Source organism: Furipterus horrens, unplaced genomic scaffold (assembly GCF_987537825.1).
Source record: "Furipterus horrens unplaced genomic scaffold, mFurHor1.1.pri manual_scaffold_2, whole genome shotgun sequence".
Taxonomy (NCBI): Eukaryota; Metazoa; Chordata; class Mammalia; order Chiroptera; family Furipteridae; genus Furipterus; species Furipterus horrens.
In genome coordinates this window covers 12,642,607-12,669,922 of record NW_028327172.1, presented here as the reverse complement: position 1 = coordinate 12,669,922, position 27,316 = coordinate 12,642,607, and the positions used below count along the sequence as shown (strand labels likewise).

General features: G+C 39.6%; 1 protein-coding gene across 10 annotated transcripts in view; it reads right to left on the bottom strand.

The window, feature by feature from the left end:
• PHF21A (PHD finger protein 21A) overlaps positions 1–27,316 on the bottom strand; it is a 164,560-nt gene that overhangs the window by 31,007 nt on the left and 106,237 nt on the right. For 8 of the 10 annotated variants that reach the window (XM_090262101.1, XM_090262132.1, XM_090262084.1 and 5 more), the window contains 2 exons: positions 6,994–7,197; positions 217–468 (listed from right to left, as the gene is read on the bottom strand). In XM_090262101.1, coding sequence (XP_090118227.1) covers positions 217–468; positions 6,994–7,197 — 456 coding nt within the window. The remainder of the gene's footprint in view (positions 1–216; positions 469–6,993; positions 7,198–27,316) is intronic. The other 2 variants (XM_090262139.1, XM_090262116.1) reach the window with 1 other exon arrangement.

The following is a 27,316-nucleotide window of genomic DNA, read 5'->3' as shown; positions in this document are numbered from 1 at the left end:
ACTGAATAGGTTTTGGTCTTTGGTGTCAGGAATCCTCTCTAGCTACTCGAGTAGACAGTAGGGAAGCTACATGCCCTAGTCAGCCCCCAAGGGGAAGTCGGTGTGGTAGTGATGGAGGCTGAAAAGTCCAGCAGGAGCACACAATGGGTATACTCTACAAACGCATCTCCTGAACCCTCTCCTGTGGGCACACATGAGTAGCAGCTGCTGGCTTACCAGAGTGACTGTGTTTTTTGCCACAATTTGGACAGCCTCTGCCCCAGGCCCAGTGACCTTACTAGACGTCTGGAGGTTGACTGGTGTGTTCTGCACATCAGTGCTGAGCACAGCCTTCTGACTGTTGATGGCGGTCACCATAGCAATGGTAGGTCTCTGGCCCACAACAGAGGCAGGCATGGTCGCAGTTGCTGCTTTCAAGACGAGAGGTAGTGTCTTTGTGGTAATCATAGAAGCTGTAGTTACAGTCTTCTAGGAGACATGGAGAACAGATATTAGGACACCGAAGTGTGATCCCACTAAACAATACACTGCTAACACCCAGCAGAAAACAAAGCAGTTCTCATAATCAATGCAGTTTCTCACTGTAACATTTCTTTTGTGTACCTAGAGCACACGTCCTACTACAAAGACAATTTCTAGTTTGCCAGAGTTCTCAATTTAGCTGCAAGCTCCCAGGAAGAACTGTGACTAATATGGGGATAAGGTTTTCAACAATGAATGGGGTGGGGTTTTTAAAAAAATTATCACTTAAAAATTATATTTTATTTATTTATTTTTAGAGAGGGGAAGGGAGGGAGGAAGAGAGGGAGAGAAACATCAATGTGTGGTTGCCTCTTGTGCACCCTCCACTGGGGACCTGGCCCGCAACCCAGGCATGTGCCCTGACAGGGAATTGAACCAGCGACCCTTTGGTTCACAGGCAGGCACTCAATCCACTGAGCCACACCAGCCAGGGCTGGGCTTGGTTTATAGATACAGAATATGAATGTACCTATTTCTTCTGATTTTTCTAATTCTTAGCTTGCTTTCAATTAATTTCAACTTTGTAGAAGTTGCAAATCAATGAGGCACACACTATATATCCTTAACTGCTACAACCACATCAATAGGAAGAAAGCCATCATATAATTCTGATTATCTGCCTTCTGTGACACAAAGGTGGGGATAAAAGGACAGTATCTTTTCCTTCTTTTGAGTGCCACCCTGGAGAGGTAGAAGGGAACCTCATATGAGGATTAGTGTAACTGCCGCCTCAGAGGCAGTAAATCCCAAACAATGGATAACAAAACCAACTAGTATAGTAAATACCAAAGAAAAATATCGTGATACCAAAGGGATATGAGTCACTAGCTGTAATCTGGACTCTGGAGAACTGCGGCAGTAGTGATCAAAGATTCAGTGAAACGTGACAAGGGGGAAACAAACACCGAGTTTCAAAAAGCCTTACAGATCAGAGGATGAACTGAGGTGAGAGGACTTGACTGATGTTCCGTGAGAGCTGAGGCAGCTTTGAAGCTGTGTTTTTGTGAACTTTTCACTAGAGTAAATTAAAGGAGCCAGTTACACGGCTCACACCACTGTCTAGTGCTGCCAGTCAGCCACTCAAGATATAGACATGTCAGGAACATGAGAACATGAAGATTTATTGGGTCCAACTTGTTGATTCTGATTTTGATACTAACCCCACTTTTTCTTCTTAATTCACACTTGCACCATCCAGTTTGGTAGCTACTGGCCACATATAGCTGTTTAAATTAAATGTGTTAAAACAAAATCAAATTAAACATCAGTTATGTAGCCACATTTCCAGCATTGCACGGCCACACGTGGCTAGTGACTACCAGACTGGCCAGTGGAGATTTCTAACAGCACAGAAAGTCCCATTGGACACCGCCAGACCAGTGAAAAGGACCCTCCTCTCCGGGAAACCGATCTGGACAAATTCCTTTGTGAATTTCTATTTCAGTGTCCACAGAAGTACTTGTGCATTAAGTTGTTTGGTTATAGGCAATTCTTTATTTCCATTTTCTTCCTTAAAACACATATGCACATGCATGTATTAGCTGACCTTTTAACATACTGTTTTTTTCTTTTAGCCAAAACTTCAACGATTTGGCCTCATCTATCCCATCACAGCCTTATTAGCAATCCTGATCAATGCTTGTCTTCAAAATCACCCAAATCTTTGTTTCCTCTACTCTAAGTTGAAAACATAGCAGTGGCTGCTTCTCCTGCCGCTACCTCCTCAAATGTGAAATGGGAGTGGAAGAGGAATATTCATATTTATTTCAGGGGTTAGCTTAGCAGGCCACCTACTTTCTATCAGTGATGAAAACCAAATAGAAGCTAACTGTTATTTATCATTAGAAATATTACTGTAGTGTAGCAGCAAGGACTGACTTCACATTACCAGCTGGTTATCCGTAATAGTGTCTTTAACCCATAGTGATATTAGCTCCATCTTTCAATTTAAAATATAGTGTAAACCTTGGAAGTGGTGAGCAAGTCACACCAGATGGCATTCAAACCTGATACTACCACGGGTTACTGAAGTCAAGCTCTGATCAGCAGAACTCACTGACGTGGGTTTTAAAAACAGTTGTGCATGTTGTTACTGCTTTAAGAGGTTAATGTACTTTTGTTTGAAACATTCATATCTATGATTCTGTTCCTGTTCTGCAAGGATTAAGAAGCACAAACCGATAGGTACAAAATAGACAGGGGGATGTTAAGAATAGTATAGGAAATGGAGAAGCCAAAGAACTTATAGGCACGACCCATGGACATGAACTAAGAGGGGGTGGGATTGCTGGAGGGAAGGGGGTTACCAGGCAGAGGGGGACAAAGGGGGAAAAATTGGAACAACTGTAATAGCAAAGTCAATAAGCTATATTAAAAAAAGAAAAAAGAAAAAGAAACACCCTTGGTTCGAGTAAAGTTATTTTAAATAACCCTGAAGGGATTAAGTAAAACCTCAAACTCACCTCAATTATATACTTACCATTAACTGCAACACTTAAAAAACACAAGCCTAGCTTGTTCATATCTTAGGTTAGCATTTTTATTCTATTTTATAAACATTCAGTTGTGGCTAATCTTACTACATGTACTCTCGCAGCTATATATCTCTTTGTATACACAGGTATAAGACATGGTATTATATGCACCAAGGAAAACTTTTTGGAGAATATATTTACTATTTATTGACACCAGGTATTGACAAAGGTATTATCTGAATCTCTGCTCCTGGTCTCGTGCTTATTCTATTCTAAATATTAGGCACATAAATCAATCTTGGAGTGTTAAGAATTTAGATGATGAAGAGAATCTAGTATTTTGAGATCCAAACCTAATATAAACCTCTGGACTGTTCTGGCAGGAGGGAAAAAAGACACAGAGAGGAAAGGTATCCAACAACGAAGAAAACTGTGTCTTATGGAAGCTGTCCTTGGTTGGCCGATGCTGTCCATGTATGACTGCCTTCCAGAGAAGACAGCAGTTTTCCCACCATTTCAGGAAAGGGTTCTTTAATTTTGAAAAAACCCACACTGCATGAACAAGAAGTTAATACAGAAATATATGTCAAGAAGCACTAACTGCAAAATCCTTTTCACTGTTATTATTTTTGCTAAGTTATTTTTGTTGTATGCCTCCAAAGCATGAGGTGTTGATTGAAAACATACAGACTCCAATGTACATATCAGGACTTACAGGGATCATTACTATGGGTTCTAATTAACTTCCATGTCTATTTTAGACTATTTTCTTTGTTTAATTTTGAATGGAAGGTCACTGTTGTACACTCAAACAACTACAAATAGACCCCTTCCTTTTTGTCTACAAGGGTTCATTTTCTGTTTGGTTTTACTAACTGCATGCTTCTTTACATTTGTATTACATTTGTGAATATAAGTTGAAGGGTAAGCCTGCATTCAATTGTTCTATTTTTTCATTTTTGTCCTACAGATTGAAAAATTTCCAAAATATACATACGAGCATGAGTTGAAGTTAACTAAAGGAACGGGTTCCCCCTACTCCCCCATATCTTTCTAACCCCCCCATGCTACCCTGACTTAGAATAAAAACCTTTCTCCTCCCTGCCCATGCTGTGATTGCTACTTAACAGTTACTGCTTTCTGAACTTAGGTACTTGATGTATGCCATCTACGACTTCTCGTTTGCCCTTGACCTCATGAACCTTTAATGACTCCGTATGACATTCAAAATTCCCAAGTGCTGTCAAGCACTGGGCGACTTCCACGAGCCAGCCTCTTCCCACCTTGACGGTTTTATCTCCCTCTCCATCATTTCCTGAAATCTGCACTTCAGCCACATCAGCCTCCGCTCTATCTCCCAGGTGCGCACTAACTTTTTTGACTCCATACTTTTGTTCACACTGCTTTCTGCACCTGCGATGCTCTTTTTCCCTCTGCTCATCACTGAAATCTCACGTATCTGTCGAGGCCCTGCTCAAATGCCACCTCCTTTAGGAAGTACTCTCTGATCCCTCCACTCAATAGGAGTCTGTCCTTTGGCACTTTCACAGCTCTTTATTGGTACTTTCATTTTCTTCTTCTTTGTTAGCTATTTACATCTTCCTCTCTTTTTCTAAAGTTTTTAAATTCTTAAAGACAGACTTTCTGTCTTATATCTGAATCTATCCTCTACACTACCTAGCACAGTGCCTATTAACGGAATGAATGAAAATAATTATAGTATACCAGATTCTAGGCAGAGGCCATTATTACCTCTTTGTATACCAGCACCTAGCACATAGCATACCCAGTAAACACCGCTTGATTGTTTAACACTACAAAAACAAAACCCAAAAACCTAAAGGATCTTTTGGCTTTTAACATTAAGCATTTGCATTATATAAAACAAGCTTAACCAGATCAATCAAATATATCAGGTGGGCTCCGGACAGAGAGATGCCACACAACACTGTTTTGGGGACAGGTCTGGGGCCCTCACCATCACCACCCCAAAGCAGTACATAGGCCAGTTTATACCAGGAAGGAAATAGCTATTATAAGTATCACTTAAGTATTTTCTCTGATCAGTATGACATGTAGTTACTTGAACAGAAAGTTTCCAAGGGTTAAGAGAGAAAAATTCCTATGTACCAGAAAATAATAAAGTCTACCACACTCCTTCCATGTAAACACTTTATGATCAAACTGTACTTTGGAAAGAGAACAACCTAATCCAACTCTGTTTAAAAGTCCAACAAAGTAATCTGGTAAACAATCTTTCAGAAGAAGTACAAGTTTTGGTCAGGGGGTTTCAGAAGTCACTTTGAATACCTAATTTTCAAATAGCCCTGGGGCGAAGATTAGGGTAAACATGTTGTAGGCTGCTCTGATTCACAACAGGGATTCTTCAGTTTTCCTTCTCTGGCATTTTATATAATGTTGGCATTTCTTTTTTCTGGTACCATATAGCAGTATAGAAGAGCAGTGAATGAACAGATTTCTCAGCCAGAACATCTAGGTTCAAATCTTGGCTTTACTACATATGACCCATATGATTTAAAAGAAAGCGATAATAATAACAATAATAATAATGATGATAATAACGACACCACCACCACCTTCCTTATTAGGGCTGGGGTGAGGATTGTGTGCATTATACACGTAAAGTACTTAGGAGAGTACCTCTATAAAATGGTAACTATCTTTAGTGTTTTTATAAGGAACGCATTCTTCGCTTGCAAAATATTGTTTATGAACCAGCCCAATGTCCACAAACAGTGAGGAACCAAGTACAGTGATCCCTCACTTATCGTGGGTATTACGTTCTAGACGCCCCACAATAGGTGAAAATCCGCAAAGTAGTAAACTCACATTTATTTTAGTATTTACTGTACAGTACCACAAAATCCCACAATATAGCGAAAAATCTGCGATAAATAATTAAATATAATATTTTTAAAATCCTGCGATACAGTGAGGCCGTGATAAGTGAACTGCGATATAGAGAGGGACACAATAACCTTTTACTTTACCTGTAAAGATACAGTGAAGACTTGGTGTTGGTGGGTCAGAGATAGCCACACTTAGGTCTCAAAAGATATGTTTTTAAATCATGTGCAAAAATGAGTGTATTAACTGTGAATGGGTATTTTTCTAGGGAGGGGATCCAGAGCTTTCAAGAGGGTCTTACAGGGGTCTGTGACCTCCAAGGATCAAGAACTACTGCTCAATTTTCCCATTTTAAAATCTGTGCCCATATTACATCCAAGTGTGTGGAGATCAAGCTTGAATAATTTTCTTAACTGAAGGTCATTCCCGAATATGTCCTTTCTGTGTGCCTGGACCGCCTCACTATCCTTACATTATATGATAGTTTAAATGCCCTTTGCAGTAAAATCATTTGCACAGCTACACCAAGTTAGAATGTTATTAAGCTTCTACTCCTTAGCGCTAGTTTTGAGCTGCGGCTTCCACTTCAGGTTTCCTTCAGTGTATTAGAACAGATTCATATTCTAATGAATATGGACTCAGAAATGAATATTTTGTTTCTATGAATAATGGAAATATATCACTCTTCTAAATGCCTCTTTCTACCTGGTCCCGAGGGCACTGATCCTATAATATCTCCATGCTTAATTGCTAAGAATTCCAGGAAAACAATTCTAGAAGAGGCAAAGCTGCATAGACTTTTAGAACAAGCTCAAATAAATACTTCAAGAAATTTAAAATAAGACTTCTGTTCTTATACAGAGAAGCAATTTTTCTTTGTCACTGACTACCTTTCCCTCCTTTTTGAAGAGGTGGTAAATCATTTAATTTTTGCTCCTTAGTAATGTTATTTCCTTCTACAAATGAATTTCAAGGAATTCTTACCCTAGTTGCAATATAATATAAAAGAGTAACCAAAATAACTTTTGTTTAGAGCTAGTTGAGCTTAACACAGCCTGAAACGAGACCCAGTTCTGCACGACCAGTAACACAGGGACCTACAGCCCGCAGAGCCCGACCCACACGTCACCTGTGAAGCAGTCAGGCTGGGAGCGGGCGCCGCGGACGGGGCGTGGTGGTGGTGGTACTGCTGCTGTTGCTGTAGCTGCTGTAGTGGCTGCTGCTGTGCTGTTTGTAGTTTGTTTTCAGACTGTGGCAATGGCTGTATTTGGAACTTGTCTGGTTGTTCTTGCTTTACCATCAGGTTCTTCCGTAGCTGTTCAACCACTCGTTTCTACCGAATGAGAGCAAAAAGGAATAAAACCTATCAGAATATTGTCCCACCTGCCGTACAGAACTATGCAGCAGTTAAATGCCTCTGACAGCTTTAACCTAAAACTTGTTACACCTAAAATTTACAGATCCGACAAATGAGGAGAAACCCATGGCATATGAAACATTTCATATGGACAGGGAACCGGAGGCACGCACATGAGGAAAGTTAATGGAAGTCACATAGCAGAGCTCAGACTTCTTGACGATGGTTAAGGTTAGCGTGCTAGGCTGGGAGGGCAGTAGAGTATAGCGCAATAGTGAAGACACGACTCTGGAAATGTAGTGCTTAACTTCAAATTTCAGTTTTGCAACTTACAAATTATATGACGTTGGTCAAGTTACTTAACTTACCTATGGCTCAATTTCCTGTTCTGTAAAATGAGGCAACTAACAATATCCTTAGGGTTCTTGCAAGTATCAAACCAGCTGCTAAATGTGAAGTACTCAGAACTGTGATTGGCACACCATTGGTCAGTATCCTTTTTGCACCTGACAGCACAGATACCAGCCATACCAATTTTTTTTAATCAAACAAATATCTTGTATCTATCCCAGATTTAAACATTAAATAGACTTTTAAACAAAGAACATGTGATCTCATAAATATGCAATATAAATAACAGACATTCTATTCATTGATTTTTTTTAGGAGAAGGGAGAGAGCAAGGGAGGGAAAGAGAAAGAGAGAGATTGAGAGAGAGAGAGAGAGAGAGAGAGAGAGAGAGAGAGAGAGAGAGAGAGAGAGATGGATGTGTTGTTGTCCCCATTTATGCATATTCCCTGGTTGATTCTTGTATGTGCCTGACCGGGGATAGAACCCGCAATCTTGGTGTGTCGGGATGATGCTCTAACCAGCTGAGCTGCCCAGCCAGGGCCTAGGCATTCTCTATTACTGATGTATAACTCATGAACTGGACTTCTTTGCTGGGCTAGGATCTGTAGAAACGCATACATCTGTTTAGGCAGAGTAGGGATTTAGTTACATGGGATGAAAATTTTAAGGTTTGCTGAATTTTCTAGATCTTGTTCAAATCCAAGAAAATGTGTACTTGGATACCTTCATTACTATACATTTCAACAGAATGTAAGTTCCATGAGGGAAAGGACTTCTCCTCACAATTATATTTGTTGCTAAGTCGATGTCTTCATTCTCTTCACATGACATATAAAGTGACAGAACCAAAGACCAGCAAAAGGCTCAGAGAATATATAAAAACCATTTGGGCCCAGACCTGGGTTCAGCTCTCCTGCTCCCATGTCTGAAGGAAGGTGTAAGCAGCACCCCTCTCATACACTTTCAAGCAATAGACTGCTATTTTCAAATATAGATTATGAATAGAGAAAAAGGAGTAAATAGCGATCTTTAAATAAAGAGTTAAGTGAAATCAGAGAGCCAGGTTGATTTTCAAATTCCTGCTTATGATTCTCACTGACTTCATAGCATGCATTCCCTCAAGAATCCAAACCTGCAGGCTACTTGCTTAACATATTTGAATAATAAAATACAAAATGGGTTTTTAAAACTTTAAGTCAATGAATATACATTCTTGAGAGAAATTTTAATATTTTTATTATTGACTTTTTTTAGGCAATGAAAGTGTCAAATAAAGGCCAATTTGGGGGGGCAAAGTCTGCTATATTTTATACTTTGCTAGCACGTCTTTCAGTGGCTAAACATTAAGAAGAAAAAAAGGATGCAGAGTCCAATGTCTCTACAGAAACCATCTGCAGGATTAGAAAAATGCAAATTAATAAAAATATCAAATGCTTATAAAAATAAACTTTCACATCTTCAAAATCCTATTTCTCAAGCATAAATGGCGGAGTAATTGAACTGATGTGGTTTAGGAGAAGGGAAAGTAATAGTAGCGGTGCTATGGATTAATTCTGAGTATCGCAGACAGATTTTATTGCTTGGTGACTGCCAGGCATTTGACAATTAAATAATTATTTAGAGAGTCTTTCAGTCCCCCCAAAACATATTAATCAGTATTAATCAAACATAATAACAAACAAGCAAAAGTGTAACATAGTAGCGAGGGAAAGGGACTCCAAGAACCTTTATTTAAAAAAAAACTAGCAACCCAGCTCAAATCAGGAGAGAAACCAGGAAGAAAACATACAACACAAATGTGACAGCTGCCAAAAAAACACAAACTTTGAACAAAACAGCACAGGAAATTAAATAATGACAATACCAGGCACAAAAGGAAAGGGTGTTTTTCTCCTCTACAGCCATCCCTAGGACATACAGTGTTCTCTCCTGACTGCCTAACGGGAGTGAACCCCAAGCAGGAGACAAAGCCTGGAACCCACTCTCAGGGTTGTGTACAACAGACGGGAAGAGCAGGGTAAAGAACGAGAAAGGGGTGCAGACTAGAGTACTCTGCAGCCATATGGCTAGAGCAAGGTGACGACCAATCAGAACCAGGATTAGGAAAGTGGGAGTCCGTGAGTCACGTGGCATTCACAACTGTTCCTCTACCCACCCCCCCCCCGCCCTGAAACAAAGCCTGTGCACCTTGTGGGGGGTGGGGGAGAAGGGTTCAAAATGCTTGCACACTTACATTAGTCCTTGAGAGGAGGGGGAGAAAGGAAAGAAAGAAGAAAGAGAAGAAAAAGAGAGCTGTATAGATTGGACATGGGTCAAATCACATGAGCTGGGTCGTTTTCTTTGAAAGACGGATCTCGTATATTTCAGAGTGCTGCTCAGAAATGCATGGCCCCTGCACGCCTTGCTGTGTTTACCAAAGATTAAAAAAATATCAAGCGTGTAGTTGTGCATGTCTGTGAATTCTTTTTTTTAATCAAGATTCTGGGGAAGCACTGATACCTTCTGTAACTTAAATATGACCACCGCATTTTGAAAACCAACCACTGAAGTCTGGGGAGCTCTGCAGTGGAAGTGCTCCTCTGGCGCCCGGAGGCTCTGCTCACACACGGGGGCTGGCGACTGAAGGGGCACTGCTGAGCAAATCTGTGGGCCTTTCTAAGTCCCACATCCAGTCTTTCTCTAGTTCATTCTTGCAGATGCATAAAGTCACATTAACTCCAGCAGGACCCTAATCTGGATCGGTACCAGCTCTGGGTGGCAGCAAGAGGATAAAGCTATCATATTCTGTAAACCTTAGTTGCGTGATATCAAAGTTGTTAAGTATCCTTTCATCTCCACAGAAGGTGAGCCTATGCTTTCACTATTATGTGTTTTACACAATGAAATCAAGTTCTGCTGGTCATTAATGAAGGTTGAGCTGGCATAAACAATTTGATATTTTCATTGTTATTCGTATATAAAGGAGAACTTCAAGCTGAAGCTTTGTCGTTCATCATCCATAATAAGTTAATGAGAGTAAAAAGGGGGAGAAAATGAAAGAGGAAAAGCTGGAAAGAATAAAGGCGGAAGGGAGGGAGAAACGTTAATAACTTATCTTCTCTCCTTAATATATTTTCTATAAACAATGGGGAATGTGCAAGGCATCCAGAATGGCTCGTACCTCCCCCTTCCACCCATCTGTCAGGAACTGCTCCATAAACCCAGCGTGTAATTCCAAGCCTCGGATTCCCTTGACATTTGCATCACTGGGTTTCATCAGGGCTTGTTCAGGCAGAAGAGTTCACAGGGCCTCTGACACTTCAAGTCGCAGTTTCTGAGACAGGTAGTCACAGTGATCAATATTGTGACAGTCAGTGATACTATCAATGTGTTCACATGACAGCAAGACAGATCCCAAAGAAAAATACAGAAGTTATAGGTCCAATTCAACAGAGAATCAGGTCCTTTTTCTCTTCGGTCAGTCTTTCCAAGTTCCAGGGCCTTGGTCAGCACAGAAGAAAGGTGGAGAGATGGAGGGACGGCCCCCTCCCCTCCGGTCAAGCCACCACTTTCTTCCCGTCAAATTCACACAAGTTTTAGAGGGCTTCTCCTGAATGGAACTCCAGGCACAGACCTGCCCTCCTGGATGCTGGGGCTCTAAGTCTGTTTTTCTACAGTCAGTCAGTCAGTCAGTTAGTCACTAGTCACTGTACTTGCTTGGGTTCTAGTTGACACTATCCGTTTATATTCATTATGAGAGGGCCGCACCCACTCAGACATCTTCTTACATAGTATCGCCTTAAAAATTCATCTTTCTCCCCGCTCCATGAATCAACCATACAATCTAAAAATATAACCTTCACCCTCCACACCACAGGCTGATAGAGACTTGTAACTTTTTACCAATCCAGAAAGTCAAGGACAAATCTTACCCATCTTCATTCCTAAAATGCAGTGAAAAAATTTTCCATGTCTTCTGACTCACCAATTGCTCAAAGGTAACGAGGGAAACTAAAATTTTTGTATGCAGAAAAACGAACATGAGGAGATTTACATTTGGTGATCAAGTCAGAATTTATTCAAAGCAACAAAAACTTTCTATTGTCCGACTGAAATTCAATCACTGCATTTCTAAGTAACACCAAGCTTCATAAGCACTGAAGATGCAGAAAGGAGTCTTGATGAGCCTTCAGAATGCTGCATGTAATTATCATCCTCTAAAGGACAGGGTATGTGTTACTGGCGTGACAATGACAAAATTACAACCCAAAGTAAAAGGTATGTGCCCGTAAATGAAGTGAAGATTCCACCATTTTAAGAAGTGAAGCACAGGCAACAGCAATAAACTCACAGTAAGCTCCTTCTTAATGCAGGGAGTGAAATTCAATGAGAGAACACGCACTGAAGTTGCTGAGAGGAACGTTCCAATGGAGACACACAGGCCAGGATTCTGACAGAAGAGGAGGGACAATACTGGCGGCAGCAGCTATAAAAATATACTTAGCTCAAAATGATTGCGCTTTATTCACTTTGAAAGGCACTGCAAGGTTCTCCTCAAACTCTCTTAATATTCGGTTTCGGGGTGAGAATTAGCAAATAGCTTCTAGCCTTTTAAAACCTTTAAAAAAGAGATATGCCCTTTAAAAATGCCACCTGTATGAATGAAGCGGTATCTGCAATCTCATCTCATACAGCGAACTGCGAATGTTGTCTACTGAAGAGGATTTGTTTAGTCTTGGAGAGTCGGGAACATAATTATTTTATAGCTCTGCATGGTGTCACAGAATCTGTACAGTACAATATAAATGAATTAAGGAAGAGCAGCAGTTGGAATTATCAGAGTTTATTTCCGATAAAGTTCAAAATTCTCTACATGGATGCTTAACAGATGGTGGAGAATGCGTATGTCATGGTACTGATTAGACTCTGGCTTACTTTTTTAATTAAAAAATATTCTTTAGGGTTTACTCCTCAAAACACACACACATATACACACAGATATTTATATCAATAGGTTTCACATCCCATCTCCAAAGGAAAATAGACCTTTCATTCATATGAATGGGATTTCTATTCTATCTCCATAGGGGATTAGCCCCTTTATTTGATGGCCTGATTGAAATGCAGTTTACATTCTTCTTATTTAGTTCATTCACGCTCTAATAGGTAAACTCAACCCCAGCTTCCCCAACTCCTTCTGCGTGACTATAAAACACTGCTAGGACTGCTCACTGCAGAGACCCTTCTGAGAAACTGGGGACTGCCTTTAGCTTGCACCAAACCAGAAAGGGTACAGCTGTTGTACACCAGAGAGATGTGTAACATCCAATAGGTAACATACTCAGATGCTAGAGCAAAACAGGAAAAACACACAGATAGACTAAAAAAGAGCACTGCATGCTGGAATGGTAGTTGTAATTTATTTCTCTATAATAAAAGACCAAGGAAGCCAAAAGCAGAAACTAGTTGGCTTAATTTAAGTTCTCTACATCTCTTTGAAGAACTAACCTGCCAGCTTCAGAACAATTCTGAAGATCAAATGAATTAATGGTGAAGAAAACTTAGGACACTGTTGAGGACCATGTGAAAATAAGGGCTGATAACCAAGGAACGATACAATTTGTCTAGTGTGAATTTTTAACTCAGAGCAACAGCTAATTAAATGTGACTTATTTCTAATGCTGATTATATTTCCATCACTGGATTGTTAACGTCTAGTCAAACATTTTTATGGTAGTTCCAATTATTGTTTTTTAATGAGAATTGCCCAAGTACAGGATTAAGAAAGAGGTTGCTACCTGTTGCCATTTTAATCTCAGGAATCAAACACACTGGATTCCCCTACACCCCCTGCCCCCTCACTCACAGCCCAGATTTCTTACCTCTATCGTGGTTCAGGGCTGTTACTATAAAACAATGTCCAATTTAAATGTAACCTGACCTAGCCAAGATCCTAGATGCAGTAATGAGGACAGCAGAAAAAAAACATAAGAACAATTTCTAACGGCATAGTTTAGCTACTTGCTAATATAAAACAGTGCCTGAACCACTGTGCTTGGAGCACACAATGAGATGTGATGTGGAGGCTGTTAATTTGTAAATTCAGCTGCAGTTCAGCAAACTGCATGCCCCTCTGTAACTACCTGTTAGAGGCCTGCAGACCCCACCCCCTACCCCAGCTCCTCACTCTTCACTTCACGGCTCTGCCCCACAACTTACAGGGCGGCGCGGCCCTGTTAATGTCAGCCGTCCCATACACGACAGAAGTGCTCTCCCTGCTCTGCCCTGAAGCTGCTGGGGTTTTCCTCACAAAAGAATTATGGTAGGAAGTGGCTGCACAGTAGCTGTCTCTCACGGGCTGGATATGAAAACACGATTTAAGCACAGTAACAATCCTACAGCCGGGGATGAGGGGCGAGGAATAAAACTAAAACCCCCTATCATTTTATGGAACATTGCTCAGATAAAACAGATTGTTTTGCTCATTCTAAGCCCTGGGAACAGTGGGAGATAATGTAGGAAACCCTCTTTTCACAGAAACACAAGACGGAATCAGATGCTGAAAGAGGCAAATATAATAGATTATTTAATCAAGTGCTACACAGAATACATATACTAAGACATGGATCGATCATTTCCAAAGGTGAGGATACCTTTTACAAATCCTCAATTCTGCAGTTTTTCTTAAGAGCGAGAAAAGACACACAATGGTATTAGAACAACACTATATGTGTCAGGCTGGGCACATCAGGTAGAAAATATTCTGTGGTGAAATGTAAAATTTTCCTCACATTTAAACAAAAGCAAGTCTTATAAATCACTGACATTTTGAATTGGGAAGTATCTTAATAAAATCTTGAAAAACACACTTTTGATACTTAAAACATAATTTTTATCATCTACCATAAACACAGATTTTTAAAAAATACCAGAGCTACTGAATGAGCATCTCTTAATTTCACAAATAATTCACTATTTCAGGAGTATAATTTACCACAGAAGGACTTACTACAATCACTTGAGGAGAAAGGTGAAGTATTACAAGTTTATTTTCTGACAAGACTCCACATAAAACAACCTAGAGGGAGAGCAATTCTATCACCTACGTAGGCTGCCAAGATGAGGGCTGGTTAATTTCAAGGGACTGGATCTTCTGAGACATGTGACAAAGGATGACCTGCACAACTCTGTATTTAGCCTGGGTTTTCTGTATCAGAGATAGAAGAAACCTGCACTCATCTTTCAGAATTTCAGAGCGGGTTTGCTTTTTTGTTTTAACTTGTCAGTACTAGAAATTTTATTAAAGGGATATAGAGAATCAGCAAAATAGAAGAAAGCATGAATCATCTTTTAATGAATAAAAAAATTGGTTAAAAATTTTAGTATTTTATTAAATCTCAAGCATGAAAAAATTTTTTCTTCGCTATGAAAATCACTAAATAAAATCGACAAAGCTCTATACGTTCAAGTCTTCACATACACGCATGCGCATGTACACATATATTCCAAGTTTTAGAAAAAATGGAACGGCTGTAGTACAGAATGATTTGTTATTTTTATCTTCTTTTAGTTTACTTTTTAGTAGTGAAGTTGTAGCTCACTTTTTACTATACTGTTCTCCAGTTTCCACATGCAACAAAATTACTGAGGCGCAGATTCTTACGAAAAGACAGCACTGAACTGAACCTAAGATCGGTCCCTTGATTGTTTAAAAAAAATTCTTTTTTCAGAGCAGTTGTAAGTTCACAGTAAAATTGAGTAGAAAGTGCAAAGAATTCCCCTCTACCCCCTGCCCCCTCACTATCATATCAACACTCCCACCGAAGAGGTACGTTTGTTAAAACCGATGAACCTACACTGACAAATCACTATCACCCCAAATTCATAGTTTACATGAGGGTTCACTCTTAGTGTTATATATTCTTTGGGTTTTGACAAATGCATAATGACATATATACATCATTGTAGTGTTAAATGAAATAATTTCACCACCGCAGAAATTCTCTGTACCCTGCCTATTCATCCCTCTCTGCCTCCAGGCTGGGCAACCTCTTATCATTTTACCGTTTCCATGATTTTGCCTTTTCCTCAGGGTCATACAGTTAGAATCATACAGTAGGTAGCCTTTTCTGAGAGCCTTCTTTCACTTAGCGATAAGCATTTAAAGTTCCTCCATGTGTTTTCATGCCTTAATCGCTTGTTTCTTTTGTGGTGCTGAATAATAGTCCGTCGTCTAAATGTACCACAGTAGTTCTCTTGATTTTTAGATACAGTCTAATGTGGCAGCTGGTGAGTTCTATAATGGTTCCAGTAAAAACAATAGCAATAATATCAGACAGACATCACCCGCCACCTAGGACAATGAGGCTTTGAGCATCTAAGTGACTTGACCCACGTCTCAAGTCAGGGGTAGAGTCAGACTTAATTCTATTTTCTGATATCTAATTCCATACCCCACACCTATATACTCCCTAATATAGCAAACCACAAAAGAACCTAGGGGAAAACCCTCATCCCCATTCTGCTTTAGGAGAAATAAGTAGTGAGGTGGTATTATGCAGTAAAAATAATGCAAAGGGTCAAGAAATATGGTTTCTGGTCTCATCTATGTTATTAAACTAGGTTTGTGACCTTGAGTAAATTATTTACCTTATCTTGGTCTCAGCTTCTTCACTCAGTCTCCAACATTTTCTGCTTAAAATTCTATGAATCTCTGAATGTCAAGAATACACTCTCTTGATCTATCCCTTCTACCTTTATAAATAAGCACTGTACATAGAAAACTAATGCTCATAATGATGATCCTAACACACCATTAAAGAATGCTTGCATTCAGGGATGGAAAATTCACACGAACAGGGGTCAGGCAGGTAGTGTGAGTGAGGCTGGTGATGGGGACTAAGGTCAACTGGAGGGGGAGGGCCCTGTCTAAAGGCACTAATGTAAAAGTTGCTTTTAACAGTTGGAGTCAAATAAGATTAAGACCATGGGCTACCAGTTTTCAACTCCCAGACAGTAATTACATTCACTAAACTGTAGTTACTAGGAGAGGAATGAACCATTACTTAGAAAAATTTTTCAACCATAGGAGGTGAGTCAAAGGATTTCAGATAACCACAAAATTAAAATGGCTTTCTGGTTGATCAAAATTTTACCACCGTAAAAAGACTGGAATGTGACTTTCAGTGGGAAGAGGCACAGATATAAAAAGCAAGTATTCAGTGAGTACTGAGGAGAATGTGGTAAGGTAAGACATCTGAAGATACAAGGGAGACAGATAACTATATATGAAACATAAAGGTAAGAATGAAAACGTCAGTAATAGCATGTTCCATAATTGTGCTGACTTTATCAAAACAGCTCCAAGTACTTACAGATCATTTAAGCCCCTCCCCACGTGTAACCCTGACACAAGAATGAACTGGAATCGGTTTCTCTATCACTGAACCGCAGCTGTCTCCAGGGCTGAAGAAAGCAGCTGTTTAAACAGCCGCATTGTAGAGGTCAGAAAAATGAAAACTACCTTGTTGAAGCTGCCCGGGGAATTCTAGTAAGCAAAAATGTAATCATCAGATTTGGAATCCAACCAGAACACTAGCAACATCTCCTGCACTTAACCGGTTCTTGTTTCTGAGGATTCGGATTTTCAAAATCATTTACATAATTAAGAAGAAAGGAATTCATGGAGTAAACATATGGATTATTTAATAATTTCTCAAGAATCCTATTTTCTGAATGAACCCTAAAAGGAAACAAATTTTTTCCTAATGGTGTGATTTTTTTTTTTTTTAGCTCAAGTAATTATATCATTATATGCTCTTTACGATTATAAATTTTCACACCCTCTTCTCAAATAAGATTCACATAATTCACATAAGGCAACTGTCATATTGATTCAGACAGGGAAACGAAGGCATGTGGTGACCGCTGACCAATGAAAAGTTGCACAGTTACCTAACAGTGAAACGGGCATTAGAATATGGACTCCCTATACTCCAGAGAACTAGTTTGAATGAAGCTCTGTTCACTGAACAAAGGGCTGCAGCTCATTTGTCTGAGCCAGCTCTTCTGGGGCTGACAGGAGGCTGGGCGATCTCCAAGTGGACTGACTGACTATAGGGCACACGGGGGCGGGGAGCGATGCCCTTTGCTGGACATCAGCCTCTCGATACAATAAACAGCTCGGAATTAAAGACAGGCTGCTGAGAGCCAGGGAAGAAGGATAACTTGTGCAACAAAATGAAGGGGCCGAGCAAGAGAGGAGCCAGAGGACGCCGTCCAGACAGGAACCAGGACAGTCACAGATGAGGCGCGGACCGCTCAAGAGATGGGTCTGGAGCAAATGAGACCCATCGTGTGTATTCTGAGGCGAAGTTCCTATAAGCTGCTCTGAGTGCTTGGAGGTGCTGGGAACGTTCTTCAAGGGACTGCGCAGCGCTGGGAAACGTGCTTCAAAATGCCAGAGACTGTATTTCTGTCATCAAAGATCTTCTCTCTGGCAGCTGAGCAGGGACACACTCTGGAGCCAACCCAACAGAATGATATGCTTCCTCCTCTAGGAAGTATGATGGACAATTTTAAGATTCTGTTTTTAACCTTCCAGCCTCAAGCCAAAACTTCAATTCTGGAACAATGACTTTAATTTAGTAAATGGAAAAAACACTGGCAACATTTAAATTGGTAAAATGCTGGGTTCCAGTGGGTTTTTAAAGGGGTGAAATCACCGCAAGCTTTACTTACCGTCCACTAATGTAAAGCTAGGTTTAAAATTCTGATTCACTAAAGAGACTGACCCTACCGCCATAAAAACTATACAGCTGTTTTGCTGGTAAAATAGAGCACAGATGATCAAAACCCATATGCAAAGGCGCTGAGGAAATAACATAAACCACGCGGGGAGGTGTTAAAATCAGCCTCCCTGCTTTCAGAGCTGCTCCTAGGAATCTTGGCTGCCCCTCCCCCGCACGTCACCCGAGACCGGGACTCAGTCAGTCACTGACTGCCGTGCAAGTGACACAGCTATCCCACTTCTGCTTCGTCTCCACAGGCCTAGTGCATGTGATGCCGAATTCACTTATCCCGGTGGGCAGCACAGCCTCGCCAAGGGTGCTTATGCTTTAAACTCGGTAAGAACAAGATGTCAGGGGTGTTGCTGGTGGTGCATCGCTCTGCACACACTTCAGTTCAACTCTGTGTTGACCTGGCAAACGCACTAAATCAACCCAGCTCTGCAATCCGGCTCCGCTTACCCTTCGAGTGTTCCAGTGGCAGGACAACAGCTACATTCACTGGCCACGCGACACACCAGTAACACATCTGTCTCGTCACCACCCCTTTGAATGTCTCCTTGATCCTTCTCTGTCCTTGCGCCTCCCAGCTGCATTTTTCTTACTAAATATTTCCTGTGACATTTTCAGCCAAAGGACATAAAGATCTAACTCCACCTTGAGACCATTAGAAATGTAATCACTATGCTGCACGTAGGTCCCGAGAGGAAGACCTGTTAGTACCTGAGCTTCCTCCAGCCTGCTCTGCTTAGATGCTGATAATGAAAAGAGACGATTATTTCCATCCCTTTTCAAAGAACCCAGCGGACCTCAGGAGGGCTGTGAGGGCAAGTGTGATGGACCTGCTCGGAGAAAGCAAGGGTATTTGTCACCTGATAGATACAGGGGAACGGAACTACTCGTGTGCAGGCTGTCGGCCTTGCCACTAAATCAGAGGGGAGAAAGCATCTTTAGGAAAAGAAAATGGAACAAATTGAGTGGAAAAGAAGAAGTGACATGGAAGTACAATGTTTAACAAGAAGCTTTTCTTGGCGGTTGAAGGTGCTCCCTTCCTCACTGAGACTCCCTGTAACAGGAAGGAATCATTCCTACCCGGGCTGCATACCTATACTTCTCAGGGTGTTTGTTGGTGTGACAGGTAAACTGTCATAATTTTAGATGGTTAAACCTCTGCTCCAGGGTTTAGAAAAGATCAGAACACTTGTCACTTCTGGTGCAGGTAGAGTGAAATAGAGTGGTTGAGCAGTTCATTTTTCTTTATAATTACACTCCATTAACCTTCCACGTGAGAGCTCCCCCGCGCTTTCATACCCACGGCACCAACTGGCTGCATTTGATAAGGCCCTACAGAGTCTGCAGCACCAGCACATGCAACAAAAAGAACGCTCTCATACTGCAGACTTAAGCAGAAGCTGAGCGCAGCTCTGCCGCTCTCTCCTTATTGGCACACGTATTCAGCTCAATTATACGTGCGTAGACAAAAACAAATCAAACACGTAAAGCCGGAAACCAGCAAACAGATGACGGGAGCTTATTTAAACCAAAAGTGATTCGAGAATCTTCTGTAATCTTCACAATAGTAAAACCAAATGTATTGCTATTTTTCTAACCTTTGATAACGTAGTATCTCATAAGAAACGTATTAAACTTACTAAAGCTTACAGAGTGATCTATATTACAATTAGGTCATCTCGGTGTCTCTAAGCTGCATGTTGTGAAGGTAGTTTACCTGCTCCAATATTTCTCCTTATGGATCTTTCAGTAACTCATTTTTTTTTAAACTGGTTAAGAACTAGCACTAACTCTATCTCTATTCTTCTTGACAGTGGCCACATAAGTAATTCCTTCTTTTTGAGAGAGAGAGAGAGAGAGAAGAGAGACCTATTGTGTTAACAATGCATTCTCCTGGAGGTTTTAATGCAGTGCCCGGAATGCTACTTTCCATATGCACAGAGGCAGAGTAGTGCTTTCTCTACCCTGAGCAAAAGCTAGGTGTCACATGCTTGAGCAGACATAACAATGGCCAATTTGGGAAGTAGATGCTGGCACAATTAATCTTGAATAAGATCCCAATTATTGGGGAAACAAAAGGTGGCTATATTTATACCTTTGCCTTAACCAATGGCATTCACAGCCCTCCCAACATCTGCGGAGTAAGGTTGCCATGGTAGTTTGTGTTTCTGGGCACATCCTCAACCACAGTGACCTATGGAAGGTCAAGAGGTATCCTGACAATGCTGCTCACTATTAACTTGCTTTCTTTGGCAAATGTATGCACTGAGCATGATGACATATGGTAAGTGTAATCTGACAATCAGAGATCTAAAGTATAGGAACTCAAGGGGTACAGCGTTTCCATCATCAAGTGTTATATTTAAAACACTTTTCTAGAGATATGAAACTAGAGCAAATCTTGTTTTTGAAAATTAATGAGATGCTTAGTACCTCTAAAAGTGTTTGGCAGAGAAATGATTGTTTACATTTTGAAGATGGATGATTAAATTAGAGAAGTCTACTAAACTCTTCCTTTTTTTCTCTGCTTTATGTATGAAACTGAAGGATTTTTTCAGTAATATTTTTCTTTTTCTTAACACCAAACAAACTTAGGTTATTGTATGTCTTTATGATACCACCATGGCGTTCTTTTAAAAAATGTTTTTCTTAATGCAAATATCAGCTTTGTACTTGCAACCAAATAATTCATAATTCCTTAAAACCCAATGTCAAAGACATAATTTAGTATTTTCTTGCTGCACATCACCTGCTGAAGCATTCAGCATAATCATGTTGAATGATCGCACGCCAAAAGATAAAGCCAGCCATGCCTATAGGAAGCAGCTCCCGAAAATGTTGGTTTTTCAATGTCCAGATCCAGTGACAGTTAGATTTCTCTTCTGCCTAATAATGCATATTTTTCATTTCACAATGAATAGAATTTCCTTCACTAAGTACTTGTTTTTCAGTTTGAAAAGTGGCAGACATTAAAATTCTACTCTCTATAGCCATGTAAAGAATCAGGTAAGAGCCCATCTCCCTGCTCGGATCCGCTGCCCTGACCCCCTACGACAGGGCCATCTGTGTGTGTGCCGCTCGTCTCACGGTGCAGACCAGCCTGCTGCTGGGCAGGCCTGCCTCATGCTGCAAACTCATTCTGCAATTGCCACCTCTCTCACCAGTAATCGGTCCTCTTACCAGAATCTAAACCTACTGCTTCAATCAACAAGTCAGCCCTTATTCTACTACTCTTGTACAAAAAAATGATACACCACAGGTCCGTGCACAAACAGGTCATCTCTGACCACTGGGCTCAAGAGGAAGATGGCAGCGCAGTTGCGCTCCTATCAAAACATTTTAGTACTATCAGCAGCGATCAGCCTGCTCCCCAGGCATATACATGGACTGCTGTGGAGAGAGGCTAAAAATACTGAATCCCAGAGGACAACAGTATAAACTGCAAATACAAACCATTCTGGTCTTCACTGGTTTAAAGATTGGCAACTTATTCATAGATGGGTTTTCATCTATGTGATTAGCACATAAATTTAAAGCAGTATTAGAAAAGATTCTCAGAACATCCTTTGAAACCACCCGCAACTATTAATTGGCTTGCTGTTTTGCATGTATTTTGCTAATCATTCACCTGAGGCTTGAAAGGATATTAGGGGCATGAATAGGGTGGTGGGCAGCATAAGGTTTGAACACAATATTTTCTGAATATCCTTAGAGAGCACATAGTATTGCATTAGACGTTGGGGTATAAAATTAAAAAGTTAAATTCTCTAAGCAGTTCATATAGTTATTTCAGGAAATAGAATATATGTATGCAAAAGAATTATAACATTTCTTTTCGAGTATTAACAAGCAAAATTATTGGAAGATTAAAAATATGTAAACAGAGCAGAGAGCAGTAAATACAAAAAGTGGGCTCACAAAGAGAAGACAAGATTAAACCTGGAAGAGTGTACATTTTGAATAATGCTAAATCCAAGAAAAAATGTGTGAGAAAACAAACACGGGCTATCAAGTAATAATTAAAAATTATGACTTCGGAGAAATGGAGTAAGGCAAGTTTACAAGCTAGCGCTAGTGGCTGATAATAGGTCCCTTAACAGATAAACAAATATGTGCCCAAAGAAAGGCACGTATATACTTCCATTGTGCTCTCTTCTTTACATTTAAGAAGACTGTTCTTTGAGATTATATTAACAGACTGTAGAATTTTCCATCTTGTTTCTAACAAATGCACTTGAAAATACACATCTATTTTTAGAAAGTAAATTTAAAATGTATTTACAGAAGACCAAAAATGTATTGTTTAGAACGGGCTGAATAGTTACTAGATTGATGGTTAGAAGAACTATATCGATAACATGCAGAAATATACCGAAAAAAATATTTGAAAGACTCAAGCATTATGTCAATTTTTAGCAACGAATAACTAGTGATGACAAAGCACAAGGAAAAGAGGGAGTGAGACTCACATGAGAATTCCTGTATCTCAGTGTGTGAGAAATTCATCACATTTCATTTTGTTCAAGGCCCTACTGTCTCCAATGTCCACAACCTTCCTAACTTCTCTCATGTGGCTGAGTCACAGCAGCGGTGCGCAGAAACGCCTGTCCTACTCCTCTGTGCTGAGGCAAAGTCACAACCTTCGGCAAGGCTGGCAGCACTATGACATTTACTATAAACAACTAGCAACACCTCTAGTCTTCCTTTTTTTTAAAGATTTTACTCATTTATTTTTAGAAAGAGGGAAGGGGAAGGGAGAAATAGAGGGAGAGAAACGTTGATGTGAAAAACACAGCCTGCAACCCAGGCTTGTGCCCTGACCGGGAATCGAACCGGCGACCTTTGTCTTTGCAGGACGACACCCAACCAACTGAGCCACAGTGGTCGGGGCTCTAGTCTTTTTTTAAACAGATACTGAGAAATGCAATTAATGATCTAGGGAAGTTTTGAATTTTTAAATTTGACTCAATCATTAAATTTGACTGAAGAATTGAGGGTAGAATGTTAATTCTCTCAACTAAATACTTGAAAAAAAAACAAAAACGACGACTAGCACAAACCAAATTATAAGAGAAGGTAGCAAACTTTAATAAAGAAAACAACCCACTTAGCATGAAGAAACTGCTACATCATTTCCCACACTAGGTATGAAAATAAATCATTCACTCCTACACTATATGCCAAGGAATATAGTGCTATTTGGAAACTATTGTATATTCTCTTACAGCTAAACCCTACCTCTTACTTATACTCTCCTGGGAGTTGCAGAGTCTCTTTCATCAAGCAAGATATGATAATATTCATAACACTTCTGAATTCACTGCTAAAAATGACCATTAGCTGAGATGTGGGACTAAAGAAAGCACATAATTACCAGCAACTAGCTAACAGTCAAATTGTAGATGCTATTTAAAGACTTTAATGTTTTCCTTTGAAAAAATAATACTTAAAACTGACCAAGAATTTATCGAGTACAATTGTTTCATGATTTTCATCCAACCCTTTTGAAACATTGCTACTAGGATAGAAACATGTCAGTTTTTCTTTATTTGTTCCAGTCAGAGATCATTTTTAGTGTCATTTTCTAAATTCAAAACCTATGTCTAAGTAAGAATTTGACACTCTGAACTTTGAGTAATGCCACATCAATAGTTCAATAAATCCTAACCATCAAACCCAGACATTTTGCTAACACAACTGAAAGAACACACTGGGACTTATTGATATAGCTGGTTAAGAAATATCATGGAAGTCATGTACTGTCCTGGTAGAGAAGCCAAAGGGTATGTGGAAGTTGAAAAACCATCAAGTTAAAGTCAAGGCTTCTATGACTAGCAGCAGGGTGATAGAAATGGGGCTTTAAGACATTTTAGAATCAAGTCCAATGACGGGCCATGACAATTTCTACTCTAATAAATTACTGCAATGTATTATACTTAGCCAGTGGGTCTATAGGTTCTAATGAGATAAAACCACATTCGCCTGACCTGAGAAAGAAATAAGGAGACTAATAATGAAAGCCACAGTCGTAGTGACTTTGGTGTTTCTGCCACGTGTGCCACAGCTCCAACAGACCAGCTAATAACACAGGGGAGAAAACAAAAACATTGCTAGCTAACACTGCATTTTCATATAAGAAAAGCGTAGGAAGAGAATTAAATGTATTCTTTATTTTTCTCCCTCATGCATACATTTTAAAATTTCCATTAGTATCTTGCCAGGTTTGCAAGAGCAAAGCTGTGTGCATCAGAGTTAACTGGTACATAGGCCATGGGAGAATAAAACCAATAAGAAACCTTTCTGTTCTGCACTTCACAGGGCTGTCACTCGTACTAGTAAAACGTCACTTTGAAGCCCTGTTTGCATTCCATTTTTAACTAGATGGAAGAGGATGGAGGTCTTTGGTTTCTATGACAACCCAGATGGGCCATAATACAAGATACTTACAAATGTTCAATTGCAGGGATGCCAAATCAAATTAAGGCAGAGTTAGCACTACTTTATAAAAACTAGATGGAGGAGAAAACAAAATACTTATGGCAAAATGATGCCATTTCTAGAAGTGATTCTGAGAGATTTCATGAAGAAATATAAGGAAAAGAGTGACTATTTTTAGTAAAAACAAATAACAGTAAAACTAATATATAAAAATAAAGCTCCTGTTTACATGAGTAAATGTTTTCATTAAATTTGACTACTGGAAAATTACCACCTCACTTAATGTTTTAAAAAACCCTCTCAAATAACATGAATTTCATTAGTGAGTTTAATCATTACAATCTGGCACACTGGCTAGATTTTAATGGTGAGTTGAACTCCTTTGAGCGACTTTTTCCTTTGCTCCATCCTCAAGATTTGTTTTCATATTTGGCTTTCATAACTTGAGTACTTAGTCCTCAAAATCATTGTGGAATGGCTAATGTTTCAGAAAGGAACTAATCTGTAGCGTGTATTTGCAAAATTTATTAACTTTTTAACAGAATGCAAGCATAATCTCCGTTATCTCTTTCCATTTATAAATTATGATTTATTTGAGAATAATCTTCAACAAACACTTCTAGTTTTCAAAATCACTATTCTGAAAAAGCTATTCACATGTAGTCTTCTTCATCTGAGGGGAAGAGAAAATGTTTTATTCACAAACCTAACAAGGGAATTGATTTAGATCATGGATCTTGCTATTAGGGAGAGCAGGTATCACCCACCCCTTTAAGATCACAATGAAGACCTATGGACCCTATCTGCCCCCCAATGCCGTATGTGCATGAACATATACACACATATTCACACATATTCTGCACACATTTCAGGATGTTTAGATACTGCTCACCCCTTCGCCCAGCTAGGCACCTTTCACTGAGTATCTAGTTCACCCATTTATTCAGGGGCTTTCTTCCCAAAAGCCAAAGTTCCATATTAGGAATAAGGAAGTCACCAAAACAAAACAGAAGTATAACACTTTTAACATTAAGTAGACTAACGTACTTTCTTACTACTTAAAGTGCAGCTCAAATTAAATAAACTCAAATAAAATAAATCAGTTAATAAATATATATCTGCTGCAGAAATTTCACTAAAGCTTGAACATTATGCGTTCCAATTCTTTGGGAGTCCCATCATCAGTTTAAATTTGTTTCTGTAACTTTTCATTCTCCCCCAACTGGCATAAACCCATTAAAAATTATGAGACAGGAGAAGGTTATAAAAATAGGACTAATTTCATTAGTAGAACCTTTTTAAAAAATGCAGATGCCTCTTGTTTTAAAAAGAAAGTCTGCATATGTAGAGTGCCATTTAAACAAAAATAGCCAATAAAATGTTGTACCTGTACCCAAGGAAAGAGGTTGGGCCAAAGGCTAAAGCACTTTACAAATCAGGATGCTGATTTTCCTTGTACCCGTGATTCTGGTCATCATTCAGCCTCTCTCCAGTATTAGTTTCCTCTGTTACAAAACGAGGATAATTTCGGGCTGGCCAAAAAGTCCGTTTAGTTTTTTCCATAAAATAAAAGACACCTCTTTCATTTTCACCAATAACTTTATTGATTTGGATATTTTGAGTATGTTGGCTGTCTCCCGCTATTGGTTTCTAGTGGGTAGAGGCCAGGGGTGCTGGTAACCATCTTCCAATGCGTAAGACAGCCCCACAGCAAAGAGTTATTTGGCCAAAATATCAATAGTATCAAGAAACCCCACAAACCACTTTTGGCACATTTGATCAGTCACAGCACCTTTTCCACATACTGCACAAGTCTTTTCTTTGCGTTTCAGTTGTGTTTTTGTCTTTCTTGAAAAATAAAGCATAATATGCTGAAAATGTTGCATATTTTCTTCCATCTTCAATACTGAAATGCACATAAATTCACAAATTTTGGTTTTTTAAAAAATGCACGCTGATATGACAGCGGTCACAATGCAATCTAATAAAATTGTTTTTGAATGAAGTTAAAGACAACTAAGTGCTATTAGAGCTATCTTATGGAAAAAAACCAATAAACTTTTTGGCCAACCCAATACCCTTGTATATTTCACCCCTGCTCAAAAAAGAAAGAAATCTTTTTATAAAAGGGTTTTATAAAATTAAAATGATAAAATGTTCAGTATTCCTAGTACTAATAATGACACTAAATAATAAACTGATAGTCTAAAAATGCTGATGAGCTTGATTTTTAAGACACCATAAAGCTGCCCTGCTGCCCATTATTATGATGACATTTTCACAAAGAGCAGAGTGAGAAAAGGCTGCAATTCTCACTCGAATGATGACTCGTACTTATAGAAGAGTAAATGTGAGAATGATGTATTATGGAAAACAGAAGCAAAGATGGAGTTATAAGCATGGCTCAGCACACTATGGAGCATTCGATATTTAATTTGAAAGACACTGGTGAGGCCTTCACTCAGGCCCACATAAGCGCCTTTAAAAGCGTCATTAGACTCTGTTGATATTTGCCCTTCATCAATTGC